This window comes from Acomys minous (genome assembly GCF_964271855.1).
Source record: "Acomys minous genome assembly, chromosome: 16".
Classification (NCBI taxonomy): domain Eukaryota; kingdom Metazoa; phylum Chordata; class Mammalia; order Rodentia; family Muridae; genus Acomys; species Acomys minous.
Genome location: NC_140498.1, coordinates 84,081,818 through 84,109,699, shown reverse-complemented (window position 1 = coordinate 84,109,699; position 27,882 = coordinate 84,081,818). Strand labels below are relative to the sequence as shown.

General features: G+C 51.2%; 2 protein-coding genes across 2 annotated transcripts in view; both read left to right on the top strand.

The window, feature by feature from the left end:
* The window catches only part of RFLNA (refilin A), a 108,785-nt gene that overhangs the window by 1,996 nt on the left and 78,907 nt on the right, over positions 1-27,882 (top strand). The window lies entirely within an intron of this gene.
* LOC311586577 (small ribosomal subunit protein uS14-like) lies at positions 14,395-14,594 on the top strand (the record flags this gene model as incomplete). Its single annotated transcript, XM_084762641.1, has 1 exon — positions 14,395-14,594. One exon carries the CDS (start codon positions 14,395-14,397, stop codon positions 14,563-14,565), a length of 171 nt encoding a protein of 56 aa, XP_084618767.1. The 3' UTR covers positions 14,566-14,594.

Genomic DNA, 27,882 nt, shown 5'->3' with positions numbered 1-27,882 from the left:
AGCATAAAGCTGCCTCACATGTCAGGACAAACTGGGGAGCTTTACTGGGAACGTGAGTGGATCTGCCCCTGCCCCCCCCCCACCCCCCGGCTCTGCGATGAACATTTGCCACCAGTGACACGCTGTATGCCAGACCCCCATCTCTGCCTCTGCTAATCAGTCCCGGGTGTGTGTGTGTGTGTGTGTGTGTGTGTGTGTGTGTGTGTGTGTGTTGGTGGGTCTTTGTCTTTCAGAGTTAGATGCAGACATCAGCCACTTCCCTGAAAATGCTTCAGCACAGCTGTCCTTTCTAAGGCCTCAGCATTTCTTCATTTTCTCCTTTGATGGGAAGCTTACGTGCAATTGAAATATGCACATCTTAAGTGCTGTATTCAGCGGTTAGGACATCTTGGGCTGGCCAGATGCGTCAGCAGGTGAAGGAGGCTGCTGCCAAGCCTGATGACGTAAGCTCACTCTCTGGGACAGATGTGGTGGGAGATGACTCTCACCAGGTGGCCCCTGCCCTCCACACATGTGCTGCGGCAGCACATTTACATACTTGTGTGTGTAGTGTGCATAAGCGCACACACGCACACATGCACAAAAAAAAATAATTTAAAAAAAAGACACAGTAATTTCTGTCAGAACAGACAAACTTACCAGATTTATCCCAGCCAACCCTGCTCTAATTTTTCCTATTATAGCTCTTTCTAAAACTATAGGAATGGCATCATGTTGAATTGGGTCGGGAGCGCCGTCTATAATCCCAACCTTCAGAAGACTAAGGCAGGAAAGTTGTGAGTTCAAGTCCAGCCTGAGTGGGGCGGGGCTGGGGCACTGTTTCCAAAAATCGCAAGGAAGTACTGGAATTGTAAGGCTTTTCATACAGCATGGTTTTGTTGGGCACCCTCCTGGGCACGAGCCCAGGCCTGTCACGATCTAATTACACTGACTTCCTTTTGGCCATTTTGAATAGAGCTGACGTGGGGGTATCTCTATGTAGGACTGTGTTGGGGGTTTACACACATCTGTCAGTCAAGTTCCCAACATTGCTTGTCACCTTTCTTTCCTTTTATATGTTTGTTTGTTTGTTTGTTTGTTTGTTGAGACAGCGTTTCTCTGTGTAGCCTTGGCTTCCTCCTCTGCCTCCCTGAGTGCTAGGATCATAGGCATGCGTCACCATGCCCGGCGTGTGTCACTTTTCTAACATCCCTTTTAACTTAAATGTAAGAGATTTGGTCAGATTCCCCTGTGATAACCATAGCTGCTGTCACCCAGCTGATACTGCCTCTGCTCTTAAGCCTAGTGACCTATAGAGAGGGCACAACTGGGCACTTCCACCACGCCGTTTCCGAATGTCATGGCACTGCCTCGTGCAGCCACCAGGGGGCGCTTGTTCACTTTGTTAAGCCCTTGAGTCTGCGAAGAAACACAATGTTCTTGCAGGAAGTAAGTCATAAGGTTTTTCCCCCCTGCTGTTTCTTGTTCTGCAGTATTTAAGAGCAGTGTTTGTTCCGTTGTTCAGTGTTTGCCGAATACCCTTTGAGTCTCAGGCATTGTGCCACGCACTGGGGCGGCGGCACAGAAACAGTGCATGCCGCCTCTGGAAGCCTTAGGAGACGTCCAGGTGGGCAGCGGCTAGTGTGGGTACTGTCCAAAAAGCCATGTTATCAGGAACGAGGGGAAGAATTCAGAATATAAATATGGAACATAAAACATGTTGACGGAGGCTGAAAAAGAGCGAGCCCAGAGCTGAGGAATGTGGACGGCATTCCTGTGGACCGGCGCTGGCGCTGGCCATAGGATCCCCCTCCCCCACCTCCACACCCATTTGGGAGATGACTACATCGTGGGAGACACAGGAGAATGCCTGGAGATGAGCTCTGAACTCTGAGGGAGCGGACAAGACTGTCTCAGAAGAAAAGAAACTGGCTTGTTCTGGAACGTTCTTGGAGAGCTCTTATTTTGAAGTTTGGGTTTTAAAGACATAGGCCTTTGCATTATACGTTTTGGGGAGTTATCTCGGTTGCTTTTCCTGTTACATAAGTCACCCTGAGGCTGGTTAAAGGCCAAGGAGGTTTTACTTGGCACCATTGTGATAAGGTCCAAACTCAAACCAAGAGAAGCAGGGCCCCTCTGGGTTCCATGAAGGTGGCTGGGAGCAGAAACAGGGTTCTGTGGGTAGAAAATCCTCAGGAGGAGCAGCCTGCCCAGGAAATTTCTGCTGAAGGTGGGCGGGGTCGTCAGACATCAAAGCAGACAGGTCCTTTTCCTGGGACCTCGTTAGATTCTCACCCGAGGCAGATTGCTGCCCAGTTTTTTCTGCATGGCCTCTCTTCCTGCCTGGGGGCAAGTCACATCTTCTGCAGTTGCCTTTTTTTTTTTCCTGTTTTCTTTTGGAAACAGAATCCGTGGCGCAGATCCACGATTCTCCTGCCTCGGGCATATGCCATTTCACCCAAGTCATAAGCATTTTTTCTAGACTTTTTTTCTTTTTCTTTTTCTTTTTTTTTTTTTGGTTTTGGTTTTTCAAGACAGCAGTATCTTTGTGTAGCCTGGCTGTCCTGGACTCACTTTGTCTGCCTGCCTCTGCCTCCCAAGTGCTGGGATTAAAGGCGTGAGCCACCACGCCCGGCTTGACTTTTTATTTTTGATGTGTCTGTGTATATGTGTGCATGTGCATTCAGGTGTTCATGGGGGCCAGAAGAGGGCATAAGATTGCCTGGAGCTGGGGTTACAGGCAGTTATATGAGCTGTCAGATAGGGGTGCTGGGAACCGAACTCAGGTCTCCTGAGAGAGCAGCAAGTGCCCTTAACCACTGTGCCACCTCCCCACCCCCACCTAAACATTCTTGAAACTAAACACCAGTGGGCAAAGCGTGACTCATAAAAATAAACGAAGTGGCAGGTAAATGACTTCAGCAGCCTTTGTGTCCACAAAGGCTTGTTGGTCACAAAGTAGAGATCCAGAATAAACAATATCAAGAAGCACTTTCAAACCTGTTCGTAATAGGCTGATTTTTATGTAAGTCCACACTGGGTGACATAAGCCTTGCCCTCCCTACTCTATTAAGTTTAAGGTCAAATGTGTCCTTGAAAACAAACAAACAAACAAAAGCCCTCCTTTTCATCCGTGATGGGCAGTCCAGCCCTGGCCCTGAGTTTGAATCCAGCACCCTAGCAGAGTAGATGGGACATTCCTGTTCCCCTCGCTACAGAACAGGCGTGATAATAGTGCCGTTCACAGCACGGGCCAAGCAGATGTGTGCCAGGCCCGGGCACAGTTTCCAAACACTGCTCTGCTTGGCATCATCTCATCCCACGTTTGCTTATAGAAGACGAAGTCCAGCCTGTTCACTTCGCCTTGTGAATTAGAAGGGACGCCTTTGTATCTCACGCTCGCCCGCAAAGCTCCGGCGTGGACATTTTCTTTCTTTTCTTTTTTTTTTAATAACTTATTTTGTTTGCGTTTGTGTTTTGCCTACATGGATGTCCAGATCCTCTGGAACTGAAGTTATAGGCAGTTGTGAGCCACCGTGTGGTTGCTGGGAATTGAACTCAGGACCTCTGGAAGAACAGCCAGTGCTCTTAACCTCTGAGCCATCTCTCCAGCCCCGGACACTCTTTCTTGAATCTCTTGGCTAAAGGTGAGTCCACAGCGCCTGTATAGTCCGCCCTTTCCAAAAACCCTGGCACTGCCACATCCAGCAACTAGAGGCCTCCCATCCTCCATCCCTGCTCTGTCACTGTGGGTGTTAGCAACAGAGCAAGATGTGAGAACCTACGAGAGGACGGGCTGCCAAGCCCGAGGACCCAGTTTCATCCTTGGGACCCACATGGTGGAAGGAGAAGACCAATGCCCACAAGTTGTCCTCAGACCCCCACACATGTGGGGAAACAAGTAAAACCAGGAAACAGGCCTCCTCGGCCCCACAGCACACAGAGAGGAGGAGTGAACGCCACGGGAGGCTGGGCCTAGGCACCATGAGCCTGAGCGGCTGCCAGAAGCCATCGGCTCTGGTTCTGTGTGCACTCAGGCTGTACCTCTCCTCATCCCGTTGTGATGGCTGGCTGTGTGCCTGGGAACCGCGCCTGCTTCCGCCCTAGTCTCCGCACCGTGCACGGTTGGGCTTCGTGCTGGGTAGTCCACCTTCGCCATTTCACAGGCTATATGGGTCTTACACACAGCCATTTTTCTTAATCTGTTGTTTTGGTTTTTTGGGAAACGGTGGTCTTACTCCATAGCCCTGGCTGGCCTTGGACTCACAGCAATTCTACCATTATAGCTCAAGGGTCGGGTTACAGACATCGATTGGGGCCTCTGGATTGACCCTTGATTTGTTTTAGTTTTTAATGTGTATGGGTGTTGTGTGCGTGTCTGTACACCATGTGAGTGAGTGCCTGGTACACTCAGAGGCCAGAGGAGGGCATCTGATCCCCTGGAACTGGAGTTACTGACAGTTGTGAACCATCATGTGGGTGCTGGGAATCGAACCTGGGGCCTCTGCAAGAGCAGCCAGTGCTCTTAACCACTGAGTCATCTTTCTATGCCCTGGATTAACTTTTTTTTTTTTCTCCTGAAACAGGGTTTCTTTATGTTGCTCTGGCTGTTCTGAACCCACTTTGTAGACCAGACTGGCCTTGAACTCACAGCAATCTGCCTGCCTCTGCCTCTCTGGGATTAAAGGCATGTGCCACTATACCCGGCTAACTTTTAATCTTGTGATTAAATAAGCAAATATCTAAAAACATATCTACTTGAAAATTCACTTTCATGCCTAATCACCATCAAAATAGATGAAATATTGTAAATTGCATGTCACAGGAATTCAAAACTTCATTTTAGTAAATAGGCTTTCAGGTGATATCTTTAATCCCCAGTACTTGGGAAGCAGAGGCAGGGGGGATCTCTGTGAGTTCCAGGCCAGCCAGAGTTACATAGTTACATATTAAGACCCTGTCTCAAAAAAAAAAAAAAAAAAAGGAAAGAAGAAAGAGAAGAGAAGGTCCCCAGAGACGTGGGTGTTTTTTCAGTTGTCACTGACCGGAGATGAGTTCCTGTCTTGGTTGCTGCTACCTGAAAACTCATGGACGTGTGAGTAGGGTGTCCATCTGGAAACTGGAGAAATCCCTCCAAGCCGTCTGTATGCACAGACAGCACATTCTAGATTGTCTCGGTGGTGGTTTAGACCAGTCAGCGATGTTAGCTGTGAAGAGCAGGGGTGAGCGGGCTGACTTGAGAGTAGCAAGCGTCTAGGATGATATCGGGCAGTCCCCAGAACCCAGGAGTCGCCAGCATCATGCTGTCTGAAGTCTTCAGCAGGGACCGTTTACTCTCTGGTCTTGTGTGGCTTGTAGCCACATTGCTTTAGCTGAAATGTTCCAGATATGACCTCCCTTGTCGCATAGCTGCCTTCCTTCTGCCTGTGTGTCCTAGGACGCCAGCCATTGAGATGAGTCCCTCACTAGTGTGACCTCATCTTAATTATATCAGACCTCTAAAGACTCCGCCACCACTGCCGTCATCGTCACAGGTCCCTGGGAGACATGAGTTGGGGCATGAGGGTGGGGTGGGTGGAGTGGGTGGGGTGGATGGGGTGGCGCACATACAATGCGGTACCAGATCTGGGCTGGTACCTAATTTTCTCCCACCAGCTCCTATCTCCCATGAGCTAACTTCCTCCGACTAAGACCCACTACCCCAGTGACCTAACTTCTTCCCACGTGACTGCCAGGCTCAACCACCTGGCTGTGGGGGACATCTTAGATAGTTGGACATCTCCCACAGTGGACAGTGGGTCCCCACCTCTCAGCAGGACCCACTGAGTGGGTCATACAGGAGGGACTGTGCAGCAGAGCAGAGGAGGCTGCCCAACTCTGCCGTCTACAGCAGTGACAGCATTCACAGCCACACTGGTCCACCTCTAGTGACTTGCAGTCCTAGAGAGCTTCAAATCCTAGTTTGCTGTGGCTCCGGCTTCTGTTAACTTGTCCCCATCACCAACGGTTAGAAGGATATGCTAACGGCCCTGATTGAACTCAGTCTTTCTTCCTCTCCCTCATAGATCTTGCAAGGTCTCCCAGACTTCTCTTCTATGGTGGGGTTCTAGAACTTTCTTGGTACCATGAGGTCCTTCCTCACCCTTAGGCTGAGCTCTACCTGCACAGGTAGACATCTCTAGACAAACCTAAGTGGGAGGGAGGACGGATTTAGAACAGTTTAAGACTTGCATTGGCTTTCCTGTAATGGATGCCCCTTCCTGGGCCAAGGGGACCACAGGTTTCTGTTCCTCTTGGAAGTGACCGTTAATCCTGTCTGCTGTAGTTCAGATCTGGATTTTCCCCCACCCACCCTCAGCCCCCTTACCCCCATCCCCCACCCCTGGTATCCCGTGTACTAATGGAAGTCCCAGCCCGTGGTGCTATCGGGAGGTGGTGGGACATTTAAGAGGTTGGGACCTAGTGGGAGGAGTTAGGGCATTACAGGAAGTGTACCCTAGTAGGAGGAAGTTAGGGGACAGGAACTGCTGGGAGAAAAGTAGGCAAAGGATAGCAAAACCTTGAAGAGGCCAGTGAAACCCAGGCACCTGCCTGTCCCTGTCTTTGCTTCCCTGCCTCCGTGAAGTGGACCAGCTTCCGGTGCCGTGTAGCCCACCATGATGTGTTGCCTTACCACTGGCCCGAGGCAACAGGGCCCAGCAGCTATGGCCTGGGACCTCTGAAACCGTGAGCCAAAACAAACCCTTTTTTCTCACTAAGTTGATTTACCTCGGACATTTGTCACAGCAACAGAGCACTGAGTAACCTGTCACCGTGAGACAGGCTCTCCTTCCAGCCAGCCACACAGGACAACTCAACCCAGTCCAAATTACATGATAGCCCTGGGCGGGCTCTATGGGAGACAGTGCAGGAGGCAGCCAGCGGCCTCGTTCCCGGAAGAGCCGCATCTATAGCCTCTGCCCGACCTAGCCATCTTGGAATGCCACCAGCTGAAGGTCACCCAGGAGGCTTACTTTCCAGTGGCTTTTGTTTGTCTTGGTTTTGGTTTTCACCATGAAACAGAACAGGAGGAGCAGGTAAAAAGCTGCTCTCACCACGTGCTCATAGGTAACAGTCATCTAAGCCAGGCACCATGGCAACCTTGAGCTGGGCATCCCTGCCAGGAAGATGGTACATCATAAGCCTTTTAGCAGCAGCAGCAGCAGCAGCCTCACACTGCATATCCGGGGTGCACTGCCAACAGTAATAACCCAGAACATCTCCAGGCATCGCCACCAACCCCTGGGGGCTCACACCCATCCCTGGCTGAGAGGCATGGTCCCAAGCCTTTGTCCTAGACTCACAGAGCCATGTATGCACGTTGACTCAGGTGTCCACTCTCCACCCCATCTATAGCTGCCAGCCCCTTACTGTCCCCCTTACTGAGGGACAGCCCAGGCCATTACTAAGTTGAAGGGCCATAGCCCTGCTCCCCAAAACCAAAGGCCAACCTTTGCAAAGCCAGAGCAGAAACACCTGGACCCCTTCACTGCCATCTTACCATAGGTATATCTCAGCTCCCCAGTGGGACTTAAATACTAGACACACAGCAAACTGACAAATATTTGAAGCCAGGCTCTGCCAGCAGCGCCAAGGACAGCCACAAACCAGAGAGATGAAGATTTCTGCTCTTACGGGCTCATCCGGCAGCAGCTGTGAACAGGGCGGGGGCGGTGACACCGAAAATGATCATGACTGTGGCTCCGCCACAGGAAGCCGCTGTCAAACCGCCTCCTCAGACCTGGGGGTTTCTGTTTGATCTCCACTGCCTAGCTTCACAGCCTGCTTCCCCAGGTGCCAGCGTGCACTAGAGAGCGGGGTGTCCCAGGTGAGCAGGACCACAGGTGCAGAACAGCAGAGTGCTGTGTGGGTCTCAGTATTAATACTGTCACATACGGTGTGAGCCCCAGGGCACATGCCTATGGAGTGCCAGGAGCTCCTGTTTGCAGGCCAGGAGCTCAGGGGCTGTGTCAGCTCTTGAGTTCAAGGCTCTTTAGCCTGCTTGGGGGCAGCCTAGAGTGGACTGCACTAGGGGGCATTTTCAACACTCAGTGAGGACAGATGGAGTCGATCTTTACCCTCACATTTGCTGTATGGCTTCAGTTACTTGCTTTCAATTGTGGCTAAAAACCTTCCCTGGGCTGCTGAGGGATGGCTAAGTTGGTACCCGCTTCCCACATAAACACAAAGGCCTCTGTTCAGATCCTTAGCATCTGTTTGCATCGCTGTAAACAGAGCATAGCAGCATGACTCTATAATTCCTGTGCCTGGTGGGCAGGGCAGAGACAGGAGGACCACCCCTGGAGCTCTCTACCCTGTCAGCCTAACCCACTTGGCAGGCTTCAGACCAGCTAGAGACCCTGCCTCAAAGATAAAATGGTGGGCCAGGTGTGGTGGCGCACACCTTTAATCCCAGCACTCGGAGGCAGAGGCAGGGGGATCTCTGTGAGTTCAAGGCCAGCCTGGTCTACAAAGCAAGTTTCAGGACAGCCAAGGCTACACACAGAGAAACTCTGCCTCAAAATAAATAAATAGATAAATAAATGGCAAGATGGCTCATCAGGAAAAGGTATCTGCCCCTAGGCCTGTAACCTGAGTTCAATCCCCAAAATCCACATACTGGAAGGAGAGACCCAACTCCTGTAAGCTGTCCTCTGACCTCTGTATACACACACACACACACACACATACACACACACACACACACACACACACACACACACACACACACACTAAACCTTTTTAGGTTCAAAAGATAAAGAGGTAGTTGACATCTGTCGCACAACATCAAAAGTTGCTCTTTGGCTTTGCGTATTCATACATACACATGCATGAACACAAAAGGAATCTGAAGCCAGGCAAGTGAAACACATTTGTAATCAGAGCATGGGAGAGGCTGAGGCAGGAGGATGGCAGATTTTAGGCTAGCCTTAGTTACATATCCAGACCCTGTCTCAGAAAAGAAAACTATTTTAAATTGTCCTCTCCTGTAGAGGAGAGAAAAGTGGGGGGAGAACTGTAGGCAAGGACCCTGTCACCCTTGTTTATGTCCTAGTCTAGGGAGAGAGGAGGCACTGACACCCCTTTTTAGATCAGGAGGAGCAATGGACAGGCTACAGCTATTAGTGGGCTGCTTCCTTGCCTTGAGGCAGTGGCTTGCCTGTACATTCCGCTCTTAGGGAGGCTGACCAATCTCCAAAGGAAGTGATTGGGGTTATTATTTATAGACTATGGTCCCCACAGAAGGTTGACGACATAAGAAAAAGCCCTACTATGTCTTCTGGGATTCCGCCGACAACTGTGCTCTGTGTGAGTGGCTGCAGGAACACGTGTGCCCGTGTGAACCCCTGGGGTCCATCTGTAGACCCTTCCAGTGGGCTGCCCTGGAAGAGCCTTTGGAGCTAAGCACCCCCCCCGCCAGGTTAGTCCCCAGACTTCATTTCCTCAAACAACAAAAAGGAGATGCTGAGGCTAAGGGATGCTGAGGCTAAGGGATGTGGCTTGGTGCCTGTCTAGGATGCAGGAGGCCCTTGGTACCATCCTCAGCACCTCATAAACTGAGAGTGGTGGCACACACCTGTAATCCCAGCTCTTGGGAGGTAGAGGCAGGAGGACCAGGGGTTCAAGGTCATCCTCAGCCACATAACAAATTGGAAGCCAGCCTGGGCTACATAAGAGCGTGTCTCAGTTCGAGGCTCTGTGTAGCCTTGGCTGTCCTGGACTCACTTTGCAGACCAGGCTGGCCTCGAACTCACAGCGATCCGCCTGCCTCTGCCTCCCGAGTGCTGGGATTACAGGCGTGCGCCACCACGCCCGGCTCACCTCAACCCTCTTATTCCCACCACTGACCAGCCAAGCTCCTCTGCAGGGCCATCCCTGGCGGAGTGCCTCTTCTATTACCCTAAGCTTGGCCTGTCCCATTCTCCATGGGAAACGGTGCCAGGGTGTGGTGACCCCGCCCCTCACATCAGCCACCATCTCACTTCCTCATCCGGCGTTCTGTGGAGTGTTTCACAGGGACAGAGATGACACTTGCTCGGCCTGTCTACTAAGGAAGAGCAGGGTTTGGACCAACTGGCACTGGCTTTGCTGCATACTCTGGGCCTTTGGGACACTGGTGGGGTATGAGGGACTCCTAACTCCGGTGATGGGAAATCGGACGGATTCTCTGGAGACATTGGGGGTTCCCCTCCTTTCCTTCTCCTCTTCTTTTCCTCCCAACTCTTCCTTCTCCACCTCCTCCTCCTCTTCCTCCTCCTCTCCTCTTTCTCCTCTGTCCCTTCTCCTTACTATTATCTTTTTGAAGTGTTGTGACAAGAACCCAAGACTTTCTGGCTTGGATAGAAAAGGTCCCAACAGGGTCCGTTGTATGAATACTGGGTTCTCAGCTCATTTTGGAGGTGCTGGAACCTGTGGGAAGTCGGGCCTTCCTGGAGGAAGTGGGGGGCAGGGCTCCGCCTCTTGTCCTTCATCTTCTTGCTCATCTGTCAGGTTGTGAGCAAAGCCGCCTTGCCTCCTGCGGCCATGCCTTCCCTCGTGCTGCCATGTGCCCTCCAACCCGATGGGGCTTCTCAGCAGGGATCTGGTCACAATCTGAGGAGAGTCACCAACAGTCTAGACAAACGCTCGGCCTCTGCCCGTACCCCCCCCCCCAGCCCAAACTGGAGTTTTCGTATCAGACAGGGCAGAGGTGGCTGGCGCTTGAGGTCGCAGCCCAGAGGATGATGACTTTGGAAGATAGCCGCCATCCCACATGGCGTGCCCTGCAGTGTTCACTGACCACGGGTTTGGTTGTATTTTGAGCGCAAAACAAACCAAAACCATCCTACCTAGTTACTGGGAGTGCCAGCCATCCCCCCCAGTGCCCCGTGCCTTGTGCCCCACGGGCATCTTATTGCTCCCAGCTGCCCTGATGACACGGGGAGCTGCAGGCTCAGAAGGAGTCTTCACACACACTGAGCTGCAGCTGTGGCTTTGAGGGAAGAGTCTCCGCTGAAGCCCCGAGCCTGAGGAGCAGGAGAGGAGCAGGCGGCCTCCTCACAGGCTCCCGGAGCCACCAGGGCACCTCACCCAGTTCTGGAAGTCAAGGTGTGAGTGGCGGGCACAGGAAAGGAAAAGCCTCTTTGCAGAGGAGGTGGTATTAGGGGGCGGGGTGCAGGAGACAATGGACAGATGGACAACTTTTCTTCGTAGAAAATCTCTGGGACATGTTGTGTCCCTTGTGACATGTTGCCTTGAGATGTGCATGAGGTAGCAGGCAGACCTCCTGTACTGACAGCTCCAGAGACTCGGCTGCATCAGCCAGAAAGGCCTTTATATTCAAAGCCAGCGCCCCCCTCTCTGACGGTCTCTGTCTGTCTCTGTCTCTTTCTCTCTGTCTCTGTCTGCCTCTGTCTCTGCCTGTCTGTGTCTTTGTCCTTCTGTCTCTCTCTATATATGTCTCTGTCTCTCTGTCTGTCTGTCTGTCTGTCTGTCTGTCTGTCTGTCTGTCTGTCTCTCTCTCTCTCTCTCTCTCTCTCTCTCACACACACACACACACACACACACACACACACACACACACACAAAACAACGCCGGACTTGATCATTACACCAAGCATCAGCCAGGGGGCAGGCAAGCCCAGCTTACAGAACACAGGTCTCCCAGTCTCTCATCACATATAGAGAGAAGAACAGGACACCATCTTCCTCCCTACACACAGCCCTTGCTTTTTCTAGGATCAAGGCCTTCTGGGTGTGGGGGGGTATATTAGCCTATTAAAAACAATTTAGCAACTCTCGTGTGTGGTGGGGGGAGAGGGATTCAGTTCTTCCTTCCGTCATGTGGGTTCCAGGAATCAGACTCCAGCGCTCAGGCTTGGTGGTGGAGGTCTCTATGCACTGAGCCATCTCCCTCACCCAGATCTGGTTTCTTCTGTGGCCTCGCCACTTGGCCTGCAGATGGACTTTGTCCTGCTGTCTTCCCTTGGTCACTCCTCTGCCTGCTCTTGTTTCTGGTGTCTGTGTGTGTATGTAAAATTCTTTTTTTTTTTTTTTTTTTTGGTTTTTCAAGACAGGGTTTCTCTGTGTAGCCTTGGCTGTTCTAGACTCACTTTGTAGACCAGGCCTCGAACTCACAGCGATCTGTCTGCCTCTGCCTCCCAAGTGCTGGGATTAAAGGTGTGCGCTACCATGCCCGGCTTATCTAAAATTCTTATGCGGACCCTGCCACGCTGGGTCAGGGCCTATCCCAAAGACCTCAAACTTCGTCTCCAAACAGCATCCCATTGTAAGGCGCCTTAGCAAGGGGAGTCAGGGCCTAGGGTTTGGGTTTTTTTGTTTTTGTTTTTGTTTTAATATTTATTTATTATTATTATGTATACAGTGCTCTGCCTGCATGTACACCTGCAAGCCAGAAGAGGGCATCAGATCTCATTATAGATGGTAGTGAGCCACCATGTGGTTGCTGGGAATTGAACTCAGGACCTCTAGAGGAGCAGTCAAGTGCTCTTAACCTCTGAGCCATCTCTCCAGCCCAGGGCCTAGGGTTTTGAAGGAGAGCACTCACAGCACCCTGGAGCTCACCGAGTGAATGATGCAATGCTTAACCCAGATCAGTGTGCACCACAGGCAGACCAGTGGGTGGGAAAGTGTGGCAGCAGGCAGGTATGATGCTGGAGCAGTAGCCGAGAGCTCACACCTGATCCACAAGATGGAGAGGGAGGGAGGGAAGGAGGGAGGGAAAGAGACAGAGACAGAGAGATATGGAAAGAGAGAGACAGAGACAGAAAGACTGGGCCTGGGCCATATTTTGAAACCTCAAAACCTATCCCAAGTGACACACCTCTTCCAACAAAGCCACACCTCCTAATCCTTCCTAAACAGTTCCACCACTGGGGACCAAGCATTCAAACATATAAGCCTATGAGGGCCATTCCCATTTAAACCACCCCAGGGTGTGTTGGTGAGGGATTCTCTCTGACTGGGCTGGAAGAAAACCATCTGCAAGAATCTATATCTCCTTCTCACTGTATTAGTTACATTTCTTTTCTTTTCTTTTCCTTTCTTTTCTTTTTTAAAGATTTATTTATTACATATAGTGTTTTGCCTGCATGTACACCTGCAAGCCAAAAGAGGGCACCAGATCTCATTATAGATGGTCACGAGCCATCATGTGGTTGCTGGGAATTGAACTCAGGACCTTTGGAAGAGCAGACAGTGCTCTTCACCTCTGAGCCATCTCTCCAGCCCTAGTTACATTTCTTGTCGCTGTGACTAAATACTTGACCAAGGTAACTCAAGGGAGGAAGGGCTTTCGGCTCACAGTTGGCGGTCCAGTCTGCCATGGCAGGGAAAGCATGGCAGCAGCAGTGTGAGGCAGCTGGTCTCTCTGCATCCATCCACAGTCAGGAACAGAGACATGAACATCAATGCTTGGCTCGCCTTCTTCTTTCTGTTCAGTCTGGGACCCCAGCCCACAGTTTGGTGCCACCCACATTCAGGGTGGGTCTTTCTTCCTCAGTTAGCCCAGTCTAGAAAACTCCCTCACAGGCACGCCTGGAGCTTCATCTCCTAAGTCAACCTAGATCTTCCCAGTTTGACGAGACCAATCATCAGGTACCTGAGAGGCAGAGGCAGGAGGATCTCTGCATTCCGGGCCAATCAGGGCTACATCCTGAGACCCAGAAAGCCTAGCAACCATCATGGCTATCAGGAGATACACAGGGCCAGGAGCTGGGTCTGACTTTGTTCAGAACTCTTATTTGTCTTTCTTTTTGTAATGCCCTTCATCCGTGACACAAGAAAGGGGGGAGACATCTGTGGTGGTGGCCCTGGGAGGAAGGAGAAGGGAATGGCCTGGTTCCTAGACAGCAGGGAGGGGGACAGAGCTGAAAGCTCTCGCCCACTGAAGCCATCTCGCCAAGTCCATTAAGGAGCAATTTTAATCATGAGGACCATTGAGCCGCGTGGTCTCCCAGCTGCACCTAATGGTTGTTAGCAGCTCTCTGTGTTTGCTTGGAGACCTGTCTAGTGTCTGGCCATCTGCGTATGCAGCATTAGCCCAGCCATTTGAAAGCGATGTGCAGCCGTCAGACCTCTCCTCTCCTAAGTAATGATTCTTCTTGTTCTTACTGTACTATATATTTTAAATTTTTATGTGTACGAGTGTTTGTCTGTGTGTACGTTCCTGCACAGCATGAATGCCTGATGCCCTTCCAGACACTGAGGCCAGCACGTGGGTACCCGGAAGCAAAGCAGGGTCTTCTGCGAGTTCAGTCAGTGCTCTTAACCACTGAGCCGTCTCTCCAGCTCCCCGTGCTTCTGGTCTGGCTTTCGTTTTTTTATTTAAAAATTATGATTTGGGCTTTTTAACCTCATTGGCTGTCTGAAGGCAAGATGGGGCACCGGCAGCTCTACTGGAGTCTCCCACAGAAGTTTGGCCAGGGTTCTCGTTCCTGCCGCATTTGCTCTAACCGCCACGGTCTGATCCGGAAATACAGGCTCAACATGTGCCGGCAGTGTTTCCGTCAGTACTCGAAGGACGTAGGCTTCATTAAGTTGGACTGAGCGACCTTGAATGGATTATTCAAGACTGTCTGCCCAGTGAGACTGATCATGTACATAAAGAATAAAAAAGTGAAGACCTTCAAAAAATATTATTATTTTGATCCGGGTATGATGGCACACGCCCGTAACCCCAGCACTCTGTGAGTTCGAGACCAGCCTGGTCTACAGAGAGAGAGAGAGTTCCAGGACGGCTAAGGCTACACAGAGAAACCCTGTCTGGAAAAACCAATATATATATAATTTTATGTGTATGGGTATTTTGCCTGCCTGTATGTCTGTGCATCGTGTGCATGCCTGGGGCCCGAGGAGGCCAGTTCATCTCCTGGCACTGGAATCCCAGAGAGCTGTGAGCCACTATGCAGAGATGCTGGGAAATTGATGGCAAGAGGTGGCCCTCCAGCCCTGGCCCTAAATGCTTCTTGAGTACACAACGGCTTTCTCCCACAAGCCCACACCTTGAGGAGCACATTTGGAAAGCCCTAACAGCAGCCACGTCCTCCCCCTCTTCATCAGAGCACAGGGACCTTCCCTTGAGTCTCACCATTCTGCTTTTTATTTTACCCTTCTTTTCTCTCAAGACACAGACTTTACACATGCCTGTGGCCCCCAGAGGTCCACCTTGGCCTTGAGTATCTTTCCTTGCTGTCCTGCTTGTTTTCTGAGACAAGGTCCCTCACTGAGACCTGACGCTTGCTGCTTTGGCTAGGCTGGCTGGCCACTGAACATCAGGGATCCACCTGTTTTGCCTTCCCAATGCTGGCATTACAAGGCCACCCTGCCTGGGTCTTTTGTTGTTTTGTTTGAGACAGGGTTTCTCTGTATAGCCCTGGCTGTCCTGGAACTTGCTCTGTAGCCCAGGCTGGACTTGAACTCACAGATCCACCTGCCTCTGTCTCTCCAGTGCTGGGATTAAAGGCATGTGTCACTATGCCTGTCTTGTTATATGGGTATTGGGGTGTGACCTCAGGTCCTTAGGCTTACATGGCAGGCACATGACTTTCTGAGCCATCACCCCTGTGTGATACTGACTTTAAAAAAAAAAAAGGCTATCTGCTCTATTTGCTTGTACACCTGCACACCAGAAGAGGGCAGTAGAGAGTATAGATGTTGTGAGCCACCGTGTGGTTGTTGGACATTGAACTCACGACTTCTAGAAGAGCAGACAGTGCTCTTAACTGCTGAGCTATCTCTCCAGCCCTGATGCTGCCTTTTTTTTTTTTTTCCTGAGACAAGGTTTCTCTGTGTAGCCTTGGCTGTCCTGGACTAGCTTTGTAGACCATGCTGGTCTCGAACTCACAGAGTGCTGGGATTATAGACGTGTACCAACTGCACCCGGCCCCGATACTGACTTTTTAAAAAAGGATCATTTCAGACATCTTTAAACTGGATAACGGTAGTCTCTTGGCAGCCTTGGAGGTATTTTGCAGCACATCCCTAATAAGGACTGGTCACCAGTGTGAGCTGAAACCTTGCTTGTGGACTGGAGCATTGTTCTCTGGCAGCTAGGAAAACACCAGACCAATGGGGACAGGGAGGGGACCAGAGAGCTCTTCTCTCCTTCACTGTTTAGCTAATTCAAGACAGGTTCTGTGCTCTGAAGCATACGCTGCTGTCTCTTGTCCAAGACAGCAGAAGGCAAGTCCTAGATGCGGCCTCCATCCCCAGGATCACCCAGAACCATCCTGAAGGATGTAAGACATTGTAGCGGGCTGGAGAGATGGCTCAGAAGTTAAGAGCACTGACTGCTTTTCCAAAGATCATGAGTTCAATTCCCAGCAACCACATGGTGGCTGACAATCATCTATAAGGAGATCTGGCACTCTCTTCTGGCCTGCAGGCAGAATGCTGTATACATAATAAATAAATAAATAAATAAATCCTTTAAAATAAAAAAAAAGACATTGTAGCAGGATCCCTGTGTCTTGTGCCTTGGAGTTGTGTAGCAGGTAGAAGGCATCCTCCACAGAGGAGGGGGTGGAGAAGCCTGGACAGTTGTTCCCCCCCCACACACACACACACTCACACACTCACTCACACACACACCACAGAGCTGAGGAAAAGGAGGGCTGCTGAGTTCCCTCACCCTCACCCCTTTCATTGCTGGAACAAACAGAAACCCAGGGGCACCCCCACCCCCACCCCCATCTCTACTCCCCTGCTTGCCTTTGGCCCCAGGCTTTGCAAGTTCAGCTTTTGAATTCTTTTCTTAAGCCAACTCAGACATTCCAGCCGGCTTGGAAAGGGCTTTGGGAGGGGAATCTGACCATCCCAGGGCTTGGCCGGTACCAGGAACATTCCAGCATTGCTCGCTGGGAACCTCAGAGTCCGCATCACATATTCTGAGGAAAAACTTGACCCTCAAAGTCTGGGGAGCCAGGTGGGCTGACCATCTGTAATCCAGCACAGGGAGGGGTGAACTGGGAGGACCGGGGCTAGCCTGGGCTACACTGTGATTTCCAAGCCATCCTCAAAAACATAGTGAGACCTCGTGGAAAGAGACAGAGGCTGGGGAGATGGCTCGGTTGGGAACGCGATTGCCATGCGAGCATGAGGACGTGAGTCTGATCCCTAGCACCCTGTAATCCCAGCAGTGGGGAGGCCAAGGTAGGCCCCTGGAGCTCACTGGCCAGGAAGGAATCGACAGGGAGAGCACTGCATCTTGGGATGGTGGCACATAGCAGGCGTGAGGCCCAGGCTTCATCCCTAACACCGTACAAACCAGGCGTGTCTCTATATTCCTGTGATCCCAGTGGGAACGTGTTGCTGGGGTTTAGGGCTAACCTGAGCTACATAAGAACCTTTCTCAAGAAGAAGAGGAGGGAGAAGAGGCAGAGAAGGAAGGAAGTGAGGAAGGGAGGGAGAAGAGAAGGGAGGGAGAGAGGGATGGAGGAAGGGAGGAAAGAAAGAGAAAAAACAGGATAGACTACCTCTCCTGCCCAATGAAGGGACACTTGACCTTACCTTGTGCTGTGTGGCCTTTATTTATTTCATTGAAAGGACCAGGATGGGCACAACTGCACTGTCTTCACTGAGACACTCTGCACTTTGCACTCTGCCTCCCCTGCACTTTGGAGACATCAGCCTTGATATTTTAACTGGTGTCATTTGGGGACCACTATTCACCCTAAGCCGTCAACTCGTCTTTGTCAGAGCAGCCTTCTTCCACGCTTGCTCTGGCTCTCAGAGACAAACCTCAACAGCCACGGTCTCCAGTGTTCCCGGATTGCGGTCTTGGCAGCCCCAGCCCGACCCCCACTGAATCTCTGCTGCGTGTGTGTGTGTGTGTGTGTGTGTGTGTGTGTGTGTGTGTGTGTCTCCCTCCCTCCGTTTGCGTCTGCTTCTCTTCAACCAGGAGCTGAGTCCGTGAGCCTCAGTTTGTGTGCTTGTGGGACTTCCCACAGCTTGTCATCCGGTGGGCTCCACAGCCAGCCTCATCACTGTCCCGTGGAATAGAAACTCTTCTCTCGTATAGGTCCCTTTTGGCCTTTGACCTCTGGCCATCACTCATAGCCCCTCCCTCACCCTCCAGTGTACCACAATACAGATTCCCTGGTCAGTGCGTTCTAGTGGGCCTTGTAAACAGGCCCGCAGGTTTCAGCCGCCTGTCTCAAGCCAGGCTCACAGCTGGAAGCATTTTCCTGGGAAATTCAGAGCTGTCGAAGGCATTTCTCTGTTTTTTTTCTTCTTTCTTTCTTTTTTCTTTTTGAATTGGTTGATTCATGCTTTGCCTTGTGGGTATGATCTGAACCTCAGGCTGGCTCCTGCTGCCTTCTTTTGTTTTCGCGTTGTCAGGGAAAGATGTCTCCTCACATTTAAATCTCTTTTGTTTGTTTCTTTAACGAGAACTGGAGCTTGGGAGTAAATTTCCCACAGCTCCAAAGCCCTGGTTCTTTTAAATCAAAGGAAACCAGTAGTTTCTGTGGAGAAGGTACAGGTGGCAGGATGTGGGGCCTCATCTGGGACCAGGCAGCTGGTGACAGGGTGCTCAGTCACTGGAAGACAAGGGACTGCAAGTGGCACAAGGCCATGTGGATGGGAACCTGGGACCCTGCCTGAGCTGGGAGATTTAAAAAAAAAAAAAACAATGTGCGCCTGCCTGCCAGAAGAGGGCACCAGATCTCATTATAGATGGTTGTGAGCCACCATGTGGTTGCTGGGAATTGAACTCAGGATGTTTGGAAGAACAGACAGTGCTCTTAACCTCTGAGCCATCTCTCCAGCCCTTAGTTAGCTTTTATGTATATTCGCTTTGTGCCGCTTTTCTTTTTTTTATATTTTCCCAGCACATGACCCCACATATGCCCCGTGAGCTGTGCCCCGCTTTAGGAGTTGTCAGGAGGAACTTGCATGTAACAAGGCCAGCAATGGCGTGGTGCATGAATGTGCTTGCCGCCGAGCCTGAGTTTGATTCCTGGAACCGAGTCCGGCAAGTCGTCCTCTGACCTCCACGGCTGAACCATGACTTGCACACAACCCTCACACAAAATAAATAAAGGTGATTTTTAAGCCAATAATTTATATGTAACAATGCATACCATCCCCTCACCCCGTGCGTGTGCGCGCGCGCGTGTGTGTGTGTGTGTGTGTGTACACGTACACGTGTGGAAGACAAAGATCGGCTTTGAGTGGCATTCCTCAGGTGCCATCCACCTTGGTGTTTTTGAGACAGAGTCTTTGTTGACGTGAAACTCACCAAGTAGGCCAGGGTGGCTGGCCAGCAAACCCTGGGGGTCTGATGTCTTCACCTTCCTTGTTGTTGTTCTTGTTGTATGTTTGTTTGTTTGTTTTTTCATTTTTTCTTTTAAAAAAAAAAGATTTTATTTTATGCATGTGAGTATTCTATCTGCATGTATACATGCAGGCCAGAGAAGGCCATTAGAGGGTGTAGATGGTTGTGAGCCACCATGTGGTTGGTGAGATTTGAACTCAGGACCTCTGGAAAGAGCAGACAGTGCTCCTAACCTCTGAGCCATCTCTCCGGCCCCTGCTCATTCTTTTTCTTTCTCTTTTCCAAGACAAGGTCTCTCTGTGCAGCCTTAGCTGTCCTGGACTCACTCTATAGACCAGGCTGGCCTTGAACTCACAGAGCTCTGCCTGCCTCTGCCTCCCGAGTGCTGGGATTACAGACGTGCGCCACCGCTCCTGGCTTTGCTCGTTATCTTTGATTATCCTGCATACACAGCAGGCTCCCGAATGTCTTCGGGGCCATTTTCCTGGTGGGCCTGGGTTTAGAATAAGTAAGAAAAAGATAGAGATCTTAAAACACTTATTAGGGATAGCTTTGAATTTAGCCCAGCTGGAGGGTCGTGTAGCCAGGACTAAAGACGTGGTCAGGGAGTGAGCATGCCACTGGACCAAACACCTGGGCCCCAGTGCTGGCATGCAGTGGCTCTCCCTGTGTAAGGACCAGACAAACTCCATTTTGGAAAAGGAACTCCATTTTGTGTTAAACTTGGCCAAGGGCTGAACCCAGATTCCAGGAAAACCACAAACTAGTCTAAACAGAAAATTTCCCCTAGCAACATAATCAGCTCACCTTGGGAAAGTCCAAATATACTCTCTGCTGGTCAAGCTGACTAGCAGGTGGTTTGGCACATAGCAACAACCTATTAGGAGAAGCCAGGCCAACGTTCCTAACGCCCATGACTGCTTCAACCAATCTTTTCTATAGGTCAACTTGCCTCTACACCTATTACCCAACAATGAAATGCCAAGGCTTGCAGCTTTTCTGCCCAAACGCCATCCAACCATGTACTGTAAAACCCATTTCTTTGTCTAAAACCCATAAAAACCATTCTCAGTTGAGACTCAGAGCCACTTCCCTGCATCTCTACTGTATCACTGCATAGGAGGTGTGGCCCAGGTTCGAACCTGCATTACAGACTTCCTTGCGATTGCATTTGAACTCGGCTCCTGGGTGGTCTGTTCAGGGAGTCTCCCAAAATTTGGGCATAACAGCTGTTGTCCATAGTCTTCCCTGCTTCCTCGTCTCCTCCCTCTCAGCTAAATTCTTTCTCAAGGATTTTACTGATCTTTATTTTTGTGTGTATGTTTGTGTCCATGTCCGTTTAAGTGCACCATGTGCGTGCAGTGCCCATGGAGGCCAGAAGAGGGCATCAGATCCCCTGAAACTGGAGCACCATGTGGGTGCTCAGAGCTAAACTCAGGTACCCCCGCCAAGATTAATAAATGCTCTTAACCACTGAGCCATCTCTTCTGTCCCAGAAAATACCTTTTAAAAAATCTTACAACATTTGCAGCTTTCTAACCTGCTTGGAGATTTAGGCTCCAATGTTTATATTCTTCTGAGAAGGGGCGCCTCTCCACCCCCTGACCTCTTCCAGGGTCATTTGCCCAAGCCCAGCCTTCTTGCCTGGGGTGGGGGAGGGGAGGACCTGAAGCTGAGGCTCTCACACGCCACCCTACTCTGTCTTGCTTGGTTTTTTCTTCACTAAGGCAGGGGACATGAAGCTGGAGAGCCGGTCAGTGGCACCGAGTACTCCGGTCAATTTCATCCGGGCCCACACAGGGCCATCCATGCGCAGGTGGCCTCCTACCTGCTGTCCCCACTCAAGCTGGCCTTTAGGGGAGGAGCGTGGCAAAGTGGGGCTGCCTTGTTAGGGGGGGGGAGGGGGGAGGGGGGGAGGTGAAGCTGGCAGGAGCATAGTGGGCGGGAGCCACTCCTCCTCCCCTCCCCCCAATGACGAATGCGGTGAGTCCTGGTAGAGTGCTGCTGTACATGGGGACTCTAGGGCCGGGGAGAAGCAGGTGGCTCAGGGAAGCCCCAGAGACACCTCTCGAATGCAAGTTCAGTTTCTGGAGCTTTTGCTTCCAACTCTGGCGTTTGCTTTGGAGTGGAGCGCAGGGAATTAGTCAGAGGATCCACAATGGAAGACCCTGAAAGGAGCTCCGGCAGCTCTGGGCTCTAGTCACGTAGAGCAGTACGTAGTTCAGAGTAACATTTGTGGTGACGGTGGTGATGGCGTGATGATGTCATCAGGACGATTGTGATGCTGGGAATGTTGATTGATGGCGGTGGTGGTGATGTTGATGATGGTGATGCTGCTGCTGGTGATGATGGAGATGTTCAGGGATGATGATGATGATGATGATGATGATGATGATGGTGGTGGTGATGGTGATGGTGGTGTTAATGATGGTAATGGTGCCCAGAGTGAGGGGGGTGAGGTGGGGGAGAATGACCATGCTCAACAGTCTGATGTTGGGGCAGTCTTGGCTAAGGCTGGCCTTTATGAAGAGCATAGCTTAGTGAACCCACCCCAGTTAGGGCGGGGAAAGGGAAGGAAGGACATCGAGAGCCCACGTAGCATGTGTGCAGGTCACGGGAGCACAGTGCCTTAGCAGATTGCTTGCTAGGTTTATTTCAGCTGGGTGATGCCGTGGTGAACACCCTGAACTCACCTGGAAGAGAACCAGGTGGCTGCTGGATGCGTCTCCTGCACCTGGGGGCCAGGCAGAGCATCTGCGCCGCCTGGAGGTGAGAGGACAGGGTAGGGAAGGCTTGGGGACAGGAGGACGGTCCATGTGGAGACGAGCAAACTGCTTCTGCGTTGTTTAGGATTCATAGTCAGGAAGACTCTGGGTCCATACGGCCGGGGCTTTGTCGACAGTGGACTGATTTGGGTCTCAGGGTCAGGGTGCATTCAGGGAGCCTTCGTTTGTGTTCAGCCTGCAACGGTAACTGATGGCTTCCCTCGGCTCCCTTAGCTCCCCGCTTCAACATCCAGCCTTGAGATTCAGTTTAGGGTGGAGGCACCGGGGAGGCCTCTCAGTGGGTGAGAGCCCCTGCTCTACAAGCATGAGTGCCTGAGTTCGAATCCCCAGTACTCATATAATAAGTAGAGCATGCCCATAACTTCAGTGCCATGGGAGGTGAGGACAGGAGAACGGTTGCGGACTGCTGGCCACCAGCCTAGCTCCAAGTTCAATTAGAGACCCTGTCTCAAGGGAATATGGCGGAGAGTGATATAGGGACACCCAGTGCCCTCCTCTTGTCCCCACACATGTACTTGTGAACATTCATACCTAAACACACCTGAGAGTCTGATACATAAGTGCTGAGATGTCCATCCTGGCCACTGCCAGCCTTGAATAGCTGTAGGGCAGCTGACATGGGTCAGAGGGGTGAAATGCACACAGGTTTCAGACTCAGGAGATACCAAGGCTGTAGACAACCCCATTAATAACTTGTCACGCTGACTCCGCGATGAGCCAGCAGCGTTTTGATAGGCTGGTCCCAGCCACCGATTTCTGAAGTGAACCTAGCGCTGTCGCGATGGCCGGGTTGTTAAAAGTGCTTGACAAGGAAGCCTGAAGACACGAGTAACCCACAGCAGAAAGAGGGGATCAGCTCCCCGTAATTGTTCTCTGACCTCTGACCTCTACGCATGTGCCTGTGTCCCGTTTCTTCCCCACCAGCATGTGCCTATGTCCTATTTCTCCGCCCCCCCCCGCCGCCGCCGCCACACACACATATACAATAGTAACTAAATACAAATTAATTTAATCTCATCTCTTTTTACTCTTTACATTTTAACTGCTTAGCAGCGCGCCACGATGGCGTTTGGGCTCGCAGTCTCATTCTCCCCGGCACCATGCCAGACCTAATCATGTCATCAAATGAGTGTGACCTTGGATGGGTCCTTTGTCCCCTATGGGTGTCTGCCCCTTCATTTGCTTGAAGTGTCCAGTGTCTGCTTAGGGCCACCTGGATTTAGTGCCCGGAAGGATACTGGCCACACCAACAAAAAGCGACATGTCACATTTAGATGGCTAGTTAAGCTGGGCAGGGGACACCTGGCTGGCCGGTTCTGCTCCCCAGTGCACTAGGCATAAGGAACGAGCCCCCTTCCTCTTCACGTCATGTCGCTGTCTCACTCGCTCTAAGCATCTTTAGGTGACACAAGACTGATGCCTCCAGAAGGGTCCTCACGGCTCATGGTCCCTTTGTAGGGACCCGTGTTTCCCTGCAGCACCAGGCGCGTTGTTGAGTCTGCCACATGTCACCACATGTCACCACATGTCACCAACACCACAGCCCTCTCTCTCCTCCTGCCTGAGCTTCCGGAGTCGGGCGTTTGATGCCGTTTCTGCTGGACTCTCACTCACGGCTGGTTACCACCGAGTGTTTCTCAGCCAGATCCAGAGATCAATGAGCCCAGACTTGGACGCCCCTCGTCAAGGGCCGTCCCCAGGAATGCTGTTTAGTCATGTCCCTGATCTCATGTGTCTGACAGTCCTGGGACAGTCTGCTGATGTGCCAGAAATGTCCCTGCCCCCACAGCTTCAACTCTGCCCCAAGGGTATACAGCCTGCAGGCAGGGAGCTCAGGCCTCCTCGTGGTGGAGACCGTGTGTCTTTTGACTTAGATCCTGTCAGGAAAATCCCCTGTAGCCTTTGCAGGGACGGAAGGACCCTACGGTACCTCTTTCCAGGACTGTGTCTTTGGCTGTGAGCTAGAAATCAATAAAGACGAGAGGCAGGCAGCCGGGAGCTCAATTTTTCAAGACTACAACAGTGAATCCAGGGGCTAGGGAGATGGCTCAGTGGGTGATCTCCAAACAAAAATCCTTAAAATGTCCTTAGCTTTGAGTTCACTATTTGGTTGAGGTTTTTTTTTTTTTTTATCTAAATTTGAATATTTTCTCAACTGCTGTGGAATTGCCCCAGCACCATCTATTGTAATTTGTACTGTTCTCCAGGTTATGTATAAATTCTTGAAAATCTCCGCCCCCCCCCTCTCTCTCTCTGTGTGTGTGTGTGTGTGTGTGTGTGTGTGTGTGTGTGTGTAAATGTTGGGTATCTTCCTCAACCACTCCCCACCTGTCCAGCCAGGGCATTTCTGAGCCTGGAGCTCATCACTTAGGCCAGGCTGGCCGGCCAGCCAGCCCCCCAGAAGCTGTTTATCTCCACCTCTCTATCGCTGGATTTAAACCATTCATCACCACACCCATTTCCTTACATGGGTGTCGGGGATTGAACTCAGGTCCTCATGCTTGTCCAGTGAGTAATTTACTAACCGATCCATCTCCCTGTATAGCTTCTTCCCCCACCATGTGTACCACGCCAGGCCAGGCTGCTGAGTCTGAGCCTCATCCTGTTGCTGTGGCCTGGGAGGTCGTGGGAAGCAGACAACACTGACCTTGTTTCTGTGCCTGTAGCCAAACGCAAGTCCCTTAGTCCAGGGGCTGTGTCTTAGGCACATGGTTCTCAACCTGTGGGCCGCAAGCCCCTCCGGGGGTCACTTAACGGATGTCCTGCATATCACATGTTTATGATAGGATTCACAACAGTAGCAAAATTACAGTTAGGAAGTAGCAACAAAAATAATTTTATCATTGAGGGGGTCACCGGGACCCAGGAAACTATACTAAAGGGTCGCAGCATTAGGAAGGTTGGGGAACCACTGTCTTAGGCAAATGGTGGGTGTAGCTGGTGTGGGAACCCTACCCTGCCTCTGTCAGAGGCACCACAGGGGGACAGCCTATCAGAGGGCCAGTGAGAGAGTAGGCAGAAGGAAGTCTCTGGAAAAGGTTGAGTGTTACACAACCCAAGTCCAAAGGGCATCTTTGTCAGGCATAATGGGTAGCCTCATGACACTTCCTGTTCCGACTGTAAGACCAACAGCTTGCTTTCTGTAACGCCTTGGTCCGTGGCTCCAGTGCGTCCACCGCCAGGCGTGGGCGGGCATCGCCTCTTTCCTGTGTGGCTCTGTGTGGAGGTCTCTCGAGCGCATTAGCAATGCAAAGCAGAGCTGCCCCTGCCAAATGTCAGAAACTACAAACACTCGAGGTTTGCTTTTTGCCCAGTTTCTTATGACAGCTGCCTCAGAGGCCATTAGTATGTAAATTCCTTTGGCTGTGAAGGTGGACTCTGGGTCATAAACCGACCCCTTCCTCTAGATAATCCTGTCTGACTCTGCAGCTGTCTAGACAATGGAAAAATTAACACGGGGTGGGGGTGGGGGGTGGGAGGGGGAAACAGGATCGCTCAGAAACCTTTGGAAACCAAATGCTTTTTAAGTGAAACCTCCCGGTCCATGGCGAGAAATGCGAATCCAGTTAGTTAATGGCGCAGGAATCCCCTTTGCAGCCCAGCCCTGGGTAATGAGACCCCACGAATGTGCTTTTTCTATACATTGTCTCTTCTGAGCCCCTGAAATAGGAGACTGTTTCTGTGACCTTGCTTCAAGCTTGCAGAGACCACCAAAAGGGGACTGTTCGTGAATGTCAGCAAATTCACTTCTTGTCAGAAAGCACAGCCCCAGCTCGTTTTGAAGGGTCAAGTTATGTCTTGCTTAGAAGCAAACAAAAGGCTGCACAAATGTTTTGAAGTGCCTTTACCCACGGGCCATCCTACCTTAAATTTTTTTTTCTTTTTAATTTATATGTCTGTCTGAGTCTGTATGAAGGTATACCGCACCACATGAGTGTAGTACCGGCAGTGGCCAGAAGGTGGCATCGGATGCCTGGAGCTGGAGTTACAGATGGTTATGAGCCACTTGACGTGGGTGCTGGCAACCAAATTCAGGTCCTGGAAGAGCAGCGAGCACTCTTGTCTGCTGAGCCATCGTCTTTCCAGCTCTCTTTCAAATTCTTAAAATACTTCATTGATTTTTCTGTTGCTTCAGGGCTGTGATCCTGGAGGGAGGGAGGGAGGGAGAGAGGGAGGGAGGGAGGGAGGGTGGGAGGGTGGGAGGGAGGGAACTTGGAGAGAAAGCCACAAGATGCTGAGGCCAGAGCAGGATGTCTGGCGTCGCGTGCTCTCACCCTCTCTGTCTTATTCTCTTAAGCTGGGGTCTCTCATGAGCCCAGAGCTACACAGGCAGCCAGCTGGCTGCTTCCACGCTTCTGCCCATCCTCATAGCACTGGGGGTGCAGACATGAAGTATGTTGGGGATCCAAACTCAGGCCCTCACAACTACGCAGCCAGTGTCCTTACCCACTGAGCCATCTCTCGGGCTCCTAGTCCCTGCAGTTCTAACACGATGAGTAAGACCTTGCTTCAGAATATCAAAACTGCCTCTACCTCCCCCACCAAGGTGTGGACTGGCCAAGCAAACACTTTTATCCGCATGTTTTCAGATGAGGAAAGAATCCAGGTTAAGTCACCTTAACAAGTGCGGCCAGAGTCAAAGTGTCGCAGATATAAACATAGCTCATGAGCTCGGTGGTGGGGAGACACTAAGTGCTTGGCGGAATCAGACAATGGGAACTGTAAAAGGTCTTTGTCCAGACAGTTGGGCTCTCTGTCATCCAAGCAGACCAGAGAGGAGCCTGCCTGGGATGGTGGTCCTGATGAGAGGATGTCTGGGGATGCTGGGCAGGAGGGGATGAGATGGAGAATAAAGGGAGCAGTATTCAGAGTTTGGACCAGAATTAGCTGCGGTTGGAGAATTGGTTCTGTCCCGTGTTTCCCTGTCTCCAATGCCTCCATCCCTCCCTAAAAGACTCTTCCTATTCCTATTTTAATATTTGAGACAGGGTCTTGCTATGTAGCCCAGGCTGGCTTCGAACTCCCAACCCCCATGCTTTCTCCTTCTGAGTGCTAGGGTTACAGGTACACACCACCATGGCTTACTCGTGCACACGCACACACCTGAGCACACACATTATATCTCTATATCTATCTACCCGTTTGCCTGTCTATGTCTGTTCAGGCGCACACGTGTTTACATACGTACATGTATGAGCACGTCTGTGGAGACTAGAGGACACCCTTTGGGTGTTGTTCCTCAGGCACTGTCCACCCTGCTTAATACAGGGTCTCTCACTGACCTGGACCCTGCTGAGTGGAGCTAGGCTGACTGGCCCCTGGCTTGTCTCTCTGTCCCCTCTTCTGGGATGACAGGTGAGCCAGTGCCTCTGGCTCTTACAATGTTAGTTTTGGGGATCAACTTTCTCCCCAGTCCTATTTTACGTTTTTAATAAGGATTTGTTTGGCATGAAAATAAGTATGCCTTCCCCCGCCATGTGCTTGCTTTTCAGTGAGCAGGCTCAAGGCTGCCTCAGAGTGCTCCCCTGAGGCTCTCATGTGGCAGATCTGGACCCTCTGGGCTCCAGGCGCCATAGCAGCAGGTAGAGAAAGGGTGGGGGGGTGGGGTGGGGGCTCTGGCTTCAGGACTTCGATTTAAAGCAGGTGTGTTGACACACGCCAGAGCGACTTTTTTTTTTTTAATCTAATGACATTTCTTTATTTTCTGTGGTGAGTAGGGCAGCAAATGTGCATACTATGGCCCATAGTTAGAGATCAGAGGACAGTTTGCAGGGATCGGCTCTCTCCTTCCACCACGTGGGA